The sequence below is a fragment of the Microtus pennsylvanicus genome, chromosome 15 (genome assembly GCF_037038515.1).
Source record: "Microtus pennsylvanicus isolate mMicPen1 chromosome 15, mMicPen1.hap1, whole genome shotgun sequence".
NCBI lineage: Eukaryota > Metazoa > Chordata > Mammalia > Rodentia > Cricetidae > Microtus > Microtus pennsylvanicus.
Genome location: NC_134593.1, coordinates 67,459,171 through 67,471,854, shown reverse-complemented (window position 1 = coordinate 67,471,854; position 12,684 = coordinate 67,459,171). Strand labels below are relative to the sequence as shown.

Here is a 12,684-nt window from a genome sequence, read left to right as displayed (position 1 = left end):
CTTGGTTCCGCTCAGATGACTTCTCAGAGTGCGGCATGTCGGCAGGCTGGATGCTCTCAACTAGAGCTATCAGATGTGTCTGAGCCGTCTCCCCCTCCCTGCCCTCTTTGTTGTCCTTCCTTCCCACAGTGCAGGGAGGGGCTTTCTCTGAAGTCCCCATTCACCTAAAGCCCGGTGCTCCAGAGGATCAATAGAACAGACTAGATTTGATGGTGCATTCAGAGTCCAGGGAGCTTGTTCCAGGGACACCATCAATTTTCCCTGAAAGCCCCCTGAGTCTTTCCCTACAATCACCCCAGTTCCCACTGGATGGTTCTCAGAGGTTGACACTGTGTGGAGCTCCCATGCAGTTACGCAGCCATGACTTTTGAGGCCCATTTCTCCTGCTAATACGCTTATTGTTGGTCTGTTTCTTTTATGGGCTCAAGCAATCTTAACTTCAAAGAGCAGAATGAAAGTCCTTTTGCTCCCACACCTTGCTATACTGGAAGGGCCTAGGCAGAGAGTCACTGAGTCTTATGGAAGACTAAGAATCACCCTAGGTTTATTAGAACATCTCAGTTTTCTAAAACAAGAAATCATTTATAGACAATGGCGATGACAGTCACATACAAATGTGAAGGTATTTTAATACCACCAAACTACATTTTAAAAAGCCACGATGGCAAAAATCTATAATACCACAATTCAAAAATAGTTTTAAAAAGGCAAACAGGATTTGGACAGTAAGAGGCAGTCATTTTTGGTGTCTCCTTAAAGGAAGGATAGTATAAAAATCTGCGGTTTGTTGTTTTGTTTTTAAGACAGGGTCTTCCCATGTGGCTCTGGCAGGCTTGAATCTTGGTATGTAAATAGCAGTTCAGGCTGCCTTCAGACTCACAGAGATCTGCCTGCCTCTGTCCCCCAAGTGCTGGGATTAAAGGCGTGTGCTAACATGCCTGGCAAAATTTCCTGTTTTAAGAAGCTGTATACAGAATACAGCTCATACACAATCACCCACACAAGATCAAGGCAGTCTACAGTTTACCACTGAGGTGGGTAGCCTCATGAGCCATTATCCACAGCTGAGGCACTGCTCACAAGTGGATGGCTTCTTGGAGAGAGAGAGAGAGAGAGAGAGAGAGAGAGAGAGAGGAGAGTCAGTTTTCTTTAAGAGTGGGAACACTGATAGGTGCAGCATGTGCCATCCGATGACCCTGTGCTCAGGAATATGAACAGCATGAATTGGCCTCCCTGGGTTATCACAAAAAAGGACATGAAGTTGGAGGTGGGTGGGTAAATAGAGGATGGATCTGAAAAGAGTTGGGAGAAAGTGTAGAAGGTATAGCCAAAGACAGTGCCTGTAAGTCTAGAATAATTAATAAAATACTATATTATGAAAGGGAAAAAGGAAAAGCACTTAGAACCAGCATCAAATGAGTGATTGTGCATCCTACCAGGAAAGGACAATGAAATTCCAATTGGAGAGACAGAGCCAAGACAGGCCATAGCCCTTGGTGTGACTGGAGAAGGATGAGATGTATTGTGTCTTGGAAATGAGGGTCAGGTGTGGAAAGAGATGACTTGGAGGGGACCTGCAGCAGTTGCTAAGCTGTAAGGACATGACACGTAGCTATAAATATGTTTAAAAACCACATTGACTCCATGGGAGACTCCACACTATGGCCATGAGTGGAGGATTAGGGCTGCCGTGTGAGAGGCTCAGATTTTATTCACATGACTGAAGTAGATACGGTTTGCTTCTGCTGGTGAGTGTCTCTGCCAGGAGAGTCCATTGCATTTCTGACATGTATTTATCATCCATTGCAAGGGTAGAGACAATAGCAGAATTTCCTACCGAGGGCTGTTCGTTTAACAGTCCCCCAAAGACCATCTTGGCTCTTATGTCTTCTAATGAGTTTCTAGCTTACTAAAGCTGTTCTGTATTTCCTTAGAGATTTTGTTCTGCACCTAAACATTTACTGGAACAGATTTACAAAATCTAATAAGTCTTATTTAAATAATGGAATAACATTTCCAGCTTCCCTGAAAAAACAGTTGTGGGTGTGATAAACTACAAGAAACCAGAAGATAAAATTGCGGCAAGGGTAGTTTTGCTTTGCAAAGAAACGTACAGGCGAAAGGCAAACAGTCTTTCCTCCACTAGCGGTGTTTGACTGATGGAACTGTAATCACAGGGTCTTCTTCTCTGTTTCCATTTCAGCGGAAAAAGCTCCAGTTTGGACTACCACCCTCTCGGTGGTCACAGGAACGGTAGGAGCTTTTGTCGGTCTCTTGGGGATGCTGGCTTTCCTTCAATACAGAAGGCTTCGCAAAGGATATGCACCCTTAATGGAGACACATCTAAGCAGCAAGAGATACACGGAGGATGCCTAGAGTGCTCTTGTCTTACCCTAGGAAAGAGGCTGGCCAAGCCATAGTCCTGGCATAGGCAGTAACTAAATATATCTTCACTGATTTTGCTTTCGGTAAAAGTCTCCAGCATGCTTTCTTTGGGAGTGATGATGACCCCTGCATGAGCTCTTTGGTACTGATGACGACCCCACGTGTGATCTTCGGAAGTGATGGTGACCACCCCGCCCCTGACAGAGATGCTTACATATAGTTGCTGCTTTGCTTATTTCATATTAGCAGTGATGCTTGCACCTATCACATCACCAAAGCGTGATGGGGTCAGTTATCTGTGACCTTGATTAAAAATCCTTATATTGATTAAGCCTCTTCCTGTTCTGAAAGTACTGCCGCCACCACCACCTCCACCACCACCACCACCACCACCACCACATCATCACCATCACCACCACCACCACCACCATCACCACCACCACCACCACCACCACATCATCATCACCACCACCTGTTGTAAGAAGGTCGCTTGTTGGTTTCCAACCTCCCTGGCTAGCTTAGACCCAAAATAATCACACAGAAACCATATTAATTAAATCACTGCTTGGCCCATTAGCTCTAGCTTCTTATTGGCTAACTCTTACATATGAATTTAACCCATTTTTATTAAACTATGTATCACCATGTGGCTGTGGCTTACCGGCTAAAGTTCAGGTGTCTGTCTCTGGTGGGGCTACATGGTGTCTCCCTGACTCTGTCCTTCTTTTCCCCAGCATTTTGTTTAGTTTTTTCTGCCTAGCTAAGTTCTGCCCTGCTATAGGTCTAAAGCAGTTTCTTTACTCATTAATGGTAATCACAGCACACAGAGGGAAATCCCACATCAACCACCACCATTATCATCATCATCACCACCACCACCATCATCATCACCACTACTGCCACCCAAAACAGTATAAACACTGAATAGATCCCTTTAAACTTGCAGATAAGTGTGTTTTGAAATCAGGATGAGATCAGTCAAAATATCTTTGCATGTAGTAGTGTTTGTGGGGAGTATGCTTGTCAGCACTTCACTATTATATTGAAACACATGAAGCAAGCTAACTTTATAAAGAAAAGAAGTTTTTTTTTATCACTGTTTTATAGGCGTCAAGGACAAAGTGTTGAATTTGGTGATTTTGTTGTTGAAATAATCCTAAGGTTGTATAGAACATTACATGAATCACATAGCAAGAATTAAGTGTCTGTGTCTATCTGTGTGGTCTCTGTCCTTTTTACAGAATGCACCAGAATTCGGTAAGGGCTTTCTGGTGGGCTTATTGAATCCTAATTACTTGCTCACCTCCAAAACAATAGTTTAAATTTTGCCTTCTTAATTCTTCATAATGGGGGTTAGGTGTTAATCCATGAAGCTAGTGTGAGGGGCTGGAGGGATCACACTCAGATGATGTCCAGACTTTGGGAGGGAAGGGAGGGAGTAGAGCAAACTCACAGGGTATCTGCGAGATATACCACCATCTGGGGAGGTGTGGAACATACTCAGACCACATCCTCTTAATCCCACCAACTGAGAATAAGTCTACTACCACAGTTTAAAGTCCAATTTGAAGAAAGTTTTAATTGAATACTGGCCAGGTAGATGAACTCTGTCCAGCTCCATTTTTGGTTTCCCAGAAAAATGGCCCCAAATCAAGTTTTGCAGTTGGTTGAGTATTTCCCATTAGGGGCAAATATACATCCTAATGTACCTTCAGCCTAGATCTAATCAGGGACAAGTATACATCCTGCTGTAATTCCTGTCTGTGAATTCCTGGCTTCAGTCTTGGGGGAAATAACCTGGTTGTCTGCTGCAGCTAAGGTGACAAAGCTATAGTTACCCTAGCCATCAAGACCACCAGAGACCCGAGAAGGATAAATTACAGCAAAAAACATAACAAATGGCCTGTGTGTCAATACACATGTAGTCCATTACCTAGTTGATCATCCCAGGCTCTTGTGGGCTCCATGGCATTGGGGGCAGAGGTACCAGGACAGCATCAGTCTTTGGCCATCAGGCCCAGAGGTGAGAGGCTTTCCTGTGAAGGAGATACATGAGGGTGGTGGCTGACCTTACTTTGTCTAGGCAAAGTGGGGCAACCAAGTCTCCAGTGTTCTGCTTGTACACAGTTTGGACCAGGTCCCGGCAGCAGCTGTGGCACTGGGCAGTCTTGCCCAGTGATTAGTGTGTGGCACTGGGCGGTCTTGCCCAGTGATTAGTGTGTGGCACTGGGCAGTCTTGCCCAGTGATTAGTGTGTGGCACTGGGCGGTCTTGCCCAGTGATTAGTGTTACCACAATCCAGGTGGAGTCATCATGGTGCTCCATCGTCTTCTTTGGAGGTCTTGGGGTCACTGCTAGGAGCTGGGAGTCTCTGTCATAGCAAGCTTTTCCATGAAACATTTTAAATACCATATTCACCAGATCTCTGACAAGTTTGAAGACCATTATCTATTAAGTATATCTGAGCGAAACACACCTAGGCTTAACCTTGAAAACACATGAAACTAAATAAAACGTTTTTCTGTAATTAATCATATGAATACTTATATGCCTGCAAGTATAGTTCTGAATACATTAATGAATCCTACCATTTATAAGATGACTGACCATTAGCATGTGTTTCTATTATCATTAGCAGTTTACAGTAGTTATTAGCTTTCATAAGGCTAGGACCTGCTGGGTTAGGGCTTGTGAACAGGGACCGGGGAGCCTAGAGTCTAGCGTAGACCTTGAGAAGTTAATAAGCAGCACAGTAGTCTGTTAATTGAAGGCCACAGATCCCTTTTGCCAGAGATAAGGGGAACGACTCTTTTTTTAGCTTTTGCAGAAGTTTTCTTCAAGCCCTCAGGGAATGGAGGCTTTTGTCTAAATGCCTGACTTTGGAAAAAGGACTTTATGACTTTATCTCTGTTAAGTTGGAGTGTTAAGAACAACAATTTCTTAACTGAAGCTCCTTTTAGTATCAAAATAAACAAGATTTAGGTACAGGGCACAACCATAACCTGCATGTGGCAAAACCATGCTCCAATACACTAGAAACAAACAATTCAAAGCTCAATATCTGGGATTTATTCACAATCCTTTTGTTTTTGTTATTTTTTTTTTTTGAGCTTGGATCACCTCTTTGACCCCATCCTTGGCAGCAAATACACAGCCTGCCTTATAGATCCCAGCCTGCACCATTTCATCGTAACTGGTGCTTCAGGCAACTATCACATGGCAGCGGCGTTTCCAAACTACTGAGGTCCCCCATTGCAACTGGTCTCTCTTTAGAAACGCTAGCCCTGCCATGCAGTGGCAAGCCTCAGCTGTTCTCTATGATCCCTTAAAACCAATACCACCTCGGTGACTCTTAAATAAGCATTGTTATTAAATCCTAGTTTTCATAACCTTGTTTTCAGGACAGCACAGGAACTATCATACAAAAATCCATCCTAATCCAAAATATCTTGAAGACCTGTTGTTGCCTCCTTGGTAGGCCCGGTCCATGTAGTCACCTTTAATCAAGATGGTGGTGAAGTCACATGACATCTGCCTCTCTAATCCTAGCAAAACGCTGCCAACCACATGACTGCCTAAGATGGTGGTGAAGTCATGTGATATCCACCCTCTAACCCTAACAAAGATGGCATCCAGCCATGTGGCTGCCTAAGATGGCAGAAAGCCAGTTGTTGCTAATATCCCAAAAGTTCCTTTAAGATTACCTACGGATAGATTTTTAACTATCAACTCCCAGTGTTACCACTTTTGAGTTAATTTTTTTCATAGGTTTTTAACCATAGCTAATAAAATAACTTGTAAACCCCAAGGTACAGAATGTTCGCATAAACCAGGTCTAATTTTTTCGGCTGTTCTTCTTTGCTCTCCTTTCTTCATCACAATGTCAGGGCTCTCGTGACATAGGATATTGAGGGAACTTTTTAAATATTCCTGGGTCTAGAGAAGACAGCCACAACACAACCCTAGAGCTAGCTTTCAAAAATGAAATGAATAGCATCAAACAACCTTAACGGTATCGACACCAAAAAGACATCTGAACCCACGCTAACCTGAATCCAGTGATCAGAGAGTTCAGAGATAAACCTGAGCCCAGTTATGAAGACAGTCATGTAGTAACCAATGGCTGGCACACGGAGACAACAAAAACATCTGACCCACTTCTGTCTCATCTCCATGCTTGCAGCAGAACTTATGGATACTCCATAAAGCACAGATAAGACTTTCCAACAAAACAGGTAGACATGACTTCTGTGAAAAGCACACAGACGAAATTTTCCAACAATACAAACAGAACTTTACATGGGAAAGAAGCAAAACTTTCCATCCAGAAACAGGTAGGCAGGTGATGTCTTGCTATTTTATATGCCCAGAATGGAAGAATATTAGGGTCCCATCAAACCTCCTCCACATCCCAGATAGGGATCCCACAAAACAGAACTAGATTGACTCATCAGGAGGCTTCTGTTGGTGCTTGTTGCATTTCTTGACATGGAAGTCCACTCTGATAGTCCACAAACTGAAGGCAACTATGGAGCCTTGCAACATCTGAAGGCAAGTGCCTCCTGAAGTGTACCCTCAGCACCAGAGTTCCAGAGTAAAGGTTCGGCTTTAGAATTTTGGTGGGTAGTTTGAATCTCGCTGGGCCCACTAGAAAATGTTAATACCACAACTGAGAATGAGACTACTTCCACAGTTTAAAGTCAAATTTGAAGCAAGTTTTAATTAAATACTGGCCAGTTCCATGTCTGATTGCCCAGAAAAATGGTCTCCAGTCAAGTTCTGCAATGGCTTAAGTTAATGCCCATCAGGTCCAATCAGGGGCAAGCATACATCCTGATGTATTTCCTGCCTGTGAATCTTACCCACATGCAATCAAGCACATCTGGTGCAGATGGATCAAACAAACTTGTTTAGAGGAATGAAAGATGCGTGGCTGTTATCTCTCTCCAGCATTCCAGGAACTCTCTGTCTTTGGGCAAGAGTGCTGTGGGACAATGGTCTCATACCTTGTCACTTACATTATATTGTTTTAATAAAACGCTGATAGGCCAGTAGCCAGGCAGGAAGTATAAGCGGGACAACCAGGCAGGAAGTAGAGGTAGGGTGATGAGAACAGGAGAATTCTGGGAAGAGGAACGAGTAAATCTGCCGTCATCACAGAGGAAGCCAGACACAGAGGAAACAAGATGAGAATGCTTCCCTGATAATAGGTGCCAAGCCATGTTGGCTAATATTGGTGTTAGACAGTCTCTGGAACCGCCTTGAGTGAGGGCTGTGAGGTAAACAGGTGCACACTTTACCAAGAACAGTGCCATTCTCTCGGAGGGACGGCACAAAGGGACGATGCCCAGCTGAGATGGACTTCTTCCAAGTCATGGAAAGTTAGAGGAGTATCCCAGGGAAAACTCAGCCGAATCATCCCAGATAATCCCAGCTTCCATTGTGGAGTAAAGGCCACAGTCATCTGTTCACATCTGGATCCTGTCGTTCACACTGCTCCTGGGGCCCAAACAATGCTCATTCACGCGGTCAGGGCTGTCGACTCTATATTTCCAGATCCTACTTTTGAAATGAAAGAAAAATACTAAAATGAAGATAAAATTGTGTAAAGTAGATACACTCTGGAAAAGTTATGTATAAATCAATTATATAATAAAAGTACCATGGGAAATCAGGTTTCTAAAGGTGAGTGTTTATACATAACTCTATAATGCAAATCACCACCACTATCTTACTTTTCAGGCATATCAGAATTTTCATATATCATATTATCTTAAAATTTTATTAAAGCAAGGTGTACCATAGGTAGAGATAAATAGAAATCACTCATACTTAGCTTCTTTTATCCAGAGCATGTGGAACTTTTAAAAATAAATATTATGCTTTATGTTTTCTTAAAAGAAATAATTTTCTAATTTTGTACTTCACATAAAAGGAATACAATCTCCTGACCTCATAATAAATCAGTTAGGAAAGCTTTTTAACAGCCATAAAGGTAGGATAAATTTACATGGTGAAGAGTTGGTGTTTACCTATATTGAATATTATGCAAATGAACTCAGAAAATGTCACTGAGCGTTTCAGGGCTATTCTTCTCAATGATGGGGCACATTCAACTTTAAAGAAAAGGGACAAATCACTTTATACACTTACACACTCAGTATAAGGGAAGGCATGTGTATCCGAAGAACAGTTTCCATAGGGTACATTCATGATGTTGCCATCCCAAAGTGAAATCGGGTGCAGCAGCAAACCTTTTTGTGAATTGAGTTCTCGTACAGGTCTCAGATCCTTGGCCCTTGATGTGTCTTGCTTGGGATTTCATAGTTGAACATAATACTTTAAATGAACAATCTGAATCGTGTCTGTATCATCTTATATTGTCAAACAAGTAGAAAGCTTTTAAAGGGGACAATAAGAATAAATGTTTTCCAGTTTATTGTTTGGCTTTGGGGGGACATTGATTGATTTTTAAGTTGTGTGCTCAACACAAATATATTGAAATATGTATACATGTCACATACATAATAGTTACTTCTAAAAATCTGCCCTTAGATGGACGGTTGACTTTGTGGGTAAGTTTTTCAGACTCTGGATCTCTGAGGTACAGGTGGAAAGGGAGAGCCCAGCCTCTCCCACATGAAGTGTTTCTTGCCATGTCTTTACAGTTCCACCCTGGGGTGGGGTGGCTCCTTCATCCTTGCCCTCAGACATGAGACACTGCTGGAGTTACCTTGCTAATTCTTCAGTCCAAGCTCCCAGGTCGAGGATGCCAAGAAGCCTCCAAGAAGAGTTTCAGAAGGAAGGTGGAGGCAGTGAGGTGGAGGCAATTCAGTCCTTGTCTGGACTTGGAGAGAGGTCAGGTGGTAAACCCTTTAGTACCACTCTGTTGTCTTTGTAGGTAAGTATCTTTCCTTACTCAGGAAATGCACGTTGTTAATTGGGATATGCGCATAAAAGAGCCTCTGCCTTGTGGGGGATAATTATCGTCAACACAACGGGGAGAAAACTGAGTTTCAAGCCTTCCCATTTTTAGGGAGCTTTGCTCATCCTGACTGCCCTGTAAATATTTTCTGGGTGAATGTGTGGATGTATCAATCTCAAACTTTTCATTCAGAGCGTCTGGGGTGTGTTTTAATATGGATTAGATCCGACAGGACACCGCTGCCATGAAGTTTCACAGCGCCCCCTTCAGGCTGTGAGTGATGCCCGCATGAGGTGTGGTCCTGACGAGTGGACACTTTGGCTTCACTTGGTTTCTAGGTGAGCTTTCCTAATCTCAGCAATTCTTGATCCCTCTGCCGACAGAGACTAAACAGAAAATTAAGATGTCTACTTATCTCTTCTAAGACTTCACACTCGTGACTGCAGAGCCTTCCAGCGTCTGTTGTGGAAGCCTTGCTCCAGCGGAGGGGACTAGAGGGTGAATTGCTCATTCAGACACACCGGAGCTGTGTCCACACTGTCAATCTGAGCAGCAACACCCCATAAAGATAACTAGGGTCTCTGGATAATTGGGGCGGACTACTTCCATGACCCCAAGGCCTCTGGGTACCACGGGTCCATGGATGCTCAAATCCCTTTTATAAAAAGGTCTCGCCTTGGCAAATAGTGAGCGCACATCCTCATTCCTGTCCTGCCGTCTTTAGATGGCTCTTAGCCCAGGGTTCATGCTGGCAAATAAATGTTGCATGGTAATCTTCAGGTAATAACGACAACCGGGGAAAGGGTTTGTCTACATTCACCACAGAACTTTTTTTCCCCTGTGAAATTTCCGTCTCATTGGTTGACTTTTCTGAGGAGTAACCGACAGGAAGGCTGACAATGCTTTGACTCTGGCTGTAATGGCAGTTGGAATAGAAACCAATTCCAGTAAACTTAATCACGCTTTGGCAGGTCATTAAATGAAATCTTGAAACTAACACTCAGGAAAATTGGGAGCCAGAGCGGATGTCAAGGTTTCCTAAGACAAAACAAACAAAAAGGTAGAAACTCCCCAATCCAGAGGGTGTATTTTGTGCTAGTTTGTGAGCTATAGCTCCTATGAGAGGCCAATTGCCGTTTGTGTTGTTTTTTTTTTTCTTTCTTTTTTTTTTTTTTTTTTGCCACAGCAATGCAAGTCTGACCTTCGGGATGCGATGTGTAAACAGGGTCGTGTAGGAAGAAGGCCTGAGCGTGGCTTTCTTTATTAGAAGAATATCTACCTCACTGCCAAAGTCGCCCACCCCTTGACTCATTCACGTCGCTTGCGGTTGACTGTTTCTGACTTAGCCCTTAACTGCGATGACCATTCATCCGTCACTAGCCAGATGGAATTACGTTTACAACAAAGCAAAACCTGCCCTCTTGTGTTGGATTTGAAAATTGCACAGCGTCACTAGGCTTCTGGCCCTTTTCTCTGGGAGTGGGTATGTGTGAAATACCAGAAGATTCTCTATGAATTCAGAAACTGGAATGGATGAAGCACACAGTTTTACAAAGGAAAAGGTTTCCTGGGAAACTCTCAGAACTTCATTTTTTCAAAGATTCATTTATTTAAATGAATATAGGCGTCTTGTCTGTCTGTGAGTGGCAGGTATTCCGGTTGCCTGAAAAGGCCAGAAGGCAGCTTCAGATGCCCTGGGGTGAGGGTTACAGCTGGTTGTGAGTCACCGTGCGGGTGCTGGTCATTCAGCTCAGGTCCTCTGGAAGTGCTCTTAACCAGTGAGTCATTCCTCAGTCCAGAACGTCCTTTTTCTAAAACAATTTTATTAATTTTAGAAGAATTTAATGCAATATTTTATGGCCAGAACTTCATTTTCATCTTTTTTTACTTGGTAGTAAACAATCAAAGTTTTGGGATATAATTCAGGCTGCTGGAAAATTCTTTCCTTCCTTGAAAATCTGTACCAGATACAATTTAGTTACTATTATTTATAGATGTGTATTCAATCAGGAGACTGGAAAAAATGCTTTTTTTTAATTTTAAAGATTGATTTATTTATATTTTACACACACAGATGTTTTGCCCGCATGTATGCATTGTGTACCATGTGCATGCAGTGCCCACACAAGCCAGACAAGGGTGTTCAGTTTCCTGGAACTGGAGTTACAGTTGCCAGCTCCATGCAGGTGCTAGAGCCTGAGAGCTGGTTCTCTGGTCCTCTGCGAGATCAGCAAGCATGCTGAGCCGCTGAACCCCCTCTCCAGCCTCAGAAAATTATTTTTCTATTAAACACTGACATCTGTTACTCGAGTTCCAGGCCTGAAATGCCAGTTCCTTGGAAGGGTGAGGTGGGAAGGATCAGAGGGTTAAGTTTAGCTTGGGAAATCTAGAGAGACTTTGGGTCTTAGATAGGGTGTCTACTGCTGTGAAGAGACACTATGATCATGGCAACTTTTTTTTTTTTTTTTTTTTTTTTTGCTTTTTCAAGACAGGGTTTCTCTGTGGCTTTGGAGCCTGTCCTGGAACTAGCTCTTGTAGACCAGGCTGGTCTCGAACTCACAGAGATCCGCCTGCCTCTGCCTCCCAAGTGCTGGGATTAAAGGCGTGCGCCACCATCGCCCGGCTCATGGCAACTTTATTATAAAGGAGAACATTTAATTGAAGATGTGGCTTAGAGTTCACGGGTTTGGTCCGTTATCACCATGGTGGGACACGGCAACATTGGGCAGGCGTGGTGCGGAAGGAGGAGCTACATGTTGATAACGCGGGCCACAGGAAATAGACTGAGTGTCATACTGAGCAGAAGTTGTGTTGTTTGCTGGAACTGGAGCATGACCCCCTTGCTCACTTACATCCTCACCAACGCTCTGTTTTCTTCAGTGTAACCAGGTTGGCCTCAACGCAGAGATCTGCCAGCCTCTGCCTTCCCAGAGCTGGGATTACAGGTGAGCTCCGCCACACCAGGCTCTAAGCTTTTCTCTAATGCCTTTTCACAAGCTGGAAACTTAGCTGGGTGGGATCTTGCCCCAGGTCACAACTCCTCTTATTCCATTTCTTAATCTGTTAGTCTCCTTAAACACAGGCCGTAGCTCTATTCCACTGCCTGGTGCCCCCTTTCTCAATCTGTACATTCTGTATTTTTATTTTGTTCAGTTTGTTCCTTTTCACTATAAATCTTCATTAGAGTGACCACTAATAACCACACGACAGAGTCTATACTAGGCTATTTTGAGATTTTCTCTGCCAACAGAATTAATCTAAAACTCTTCACTCTAGCCTCAAGCAGACTTTTTGGACAAGGGTAGAAAGCAGCCTCATTCTTCAACAAAATATCATAAGACCAGTCGCTAGGGCACATACTAGTATTCTCCTCTG

General features: G+C 43.3%; 1 protein-coding gene across 1 annotated transcript in view; it reads left to right on the top strand.

Moving 5' to 3' along the window:
* Window positions 1-2,749, top strand: part of Dct (dopachrome tautomerase) — a 34,984-nt gene extending 32,235 nt beyond the window's left edge. The window contains exon 8 of the mRNA XM_075949338.1: window positions 2,204-2,749. Coding sequence (XP_075805453.1) covers window positions 2,204-2,376 — 173 coding nt within the window. The 3' untranslated portion in view covers window positions 2,377-2,749. The remainder of the gene's footprint in view (window positions 1-2,203) is intronic.
* Window positions 2,750-12,684: the final 9,935 nt, after the last annotated feature.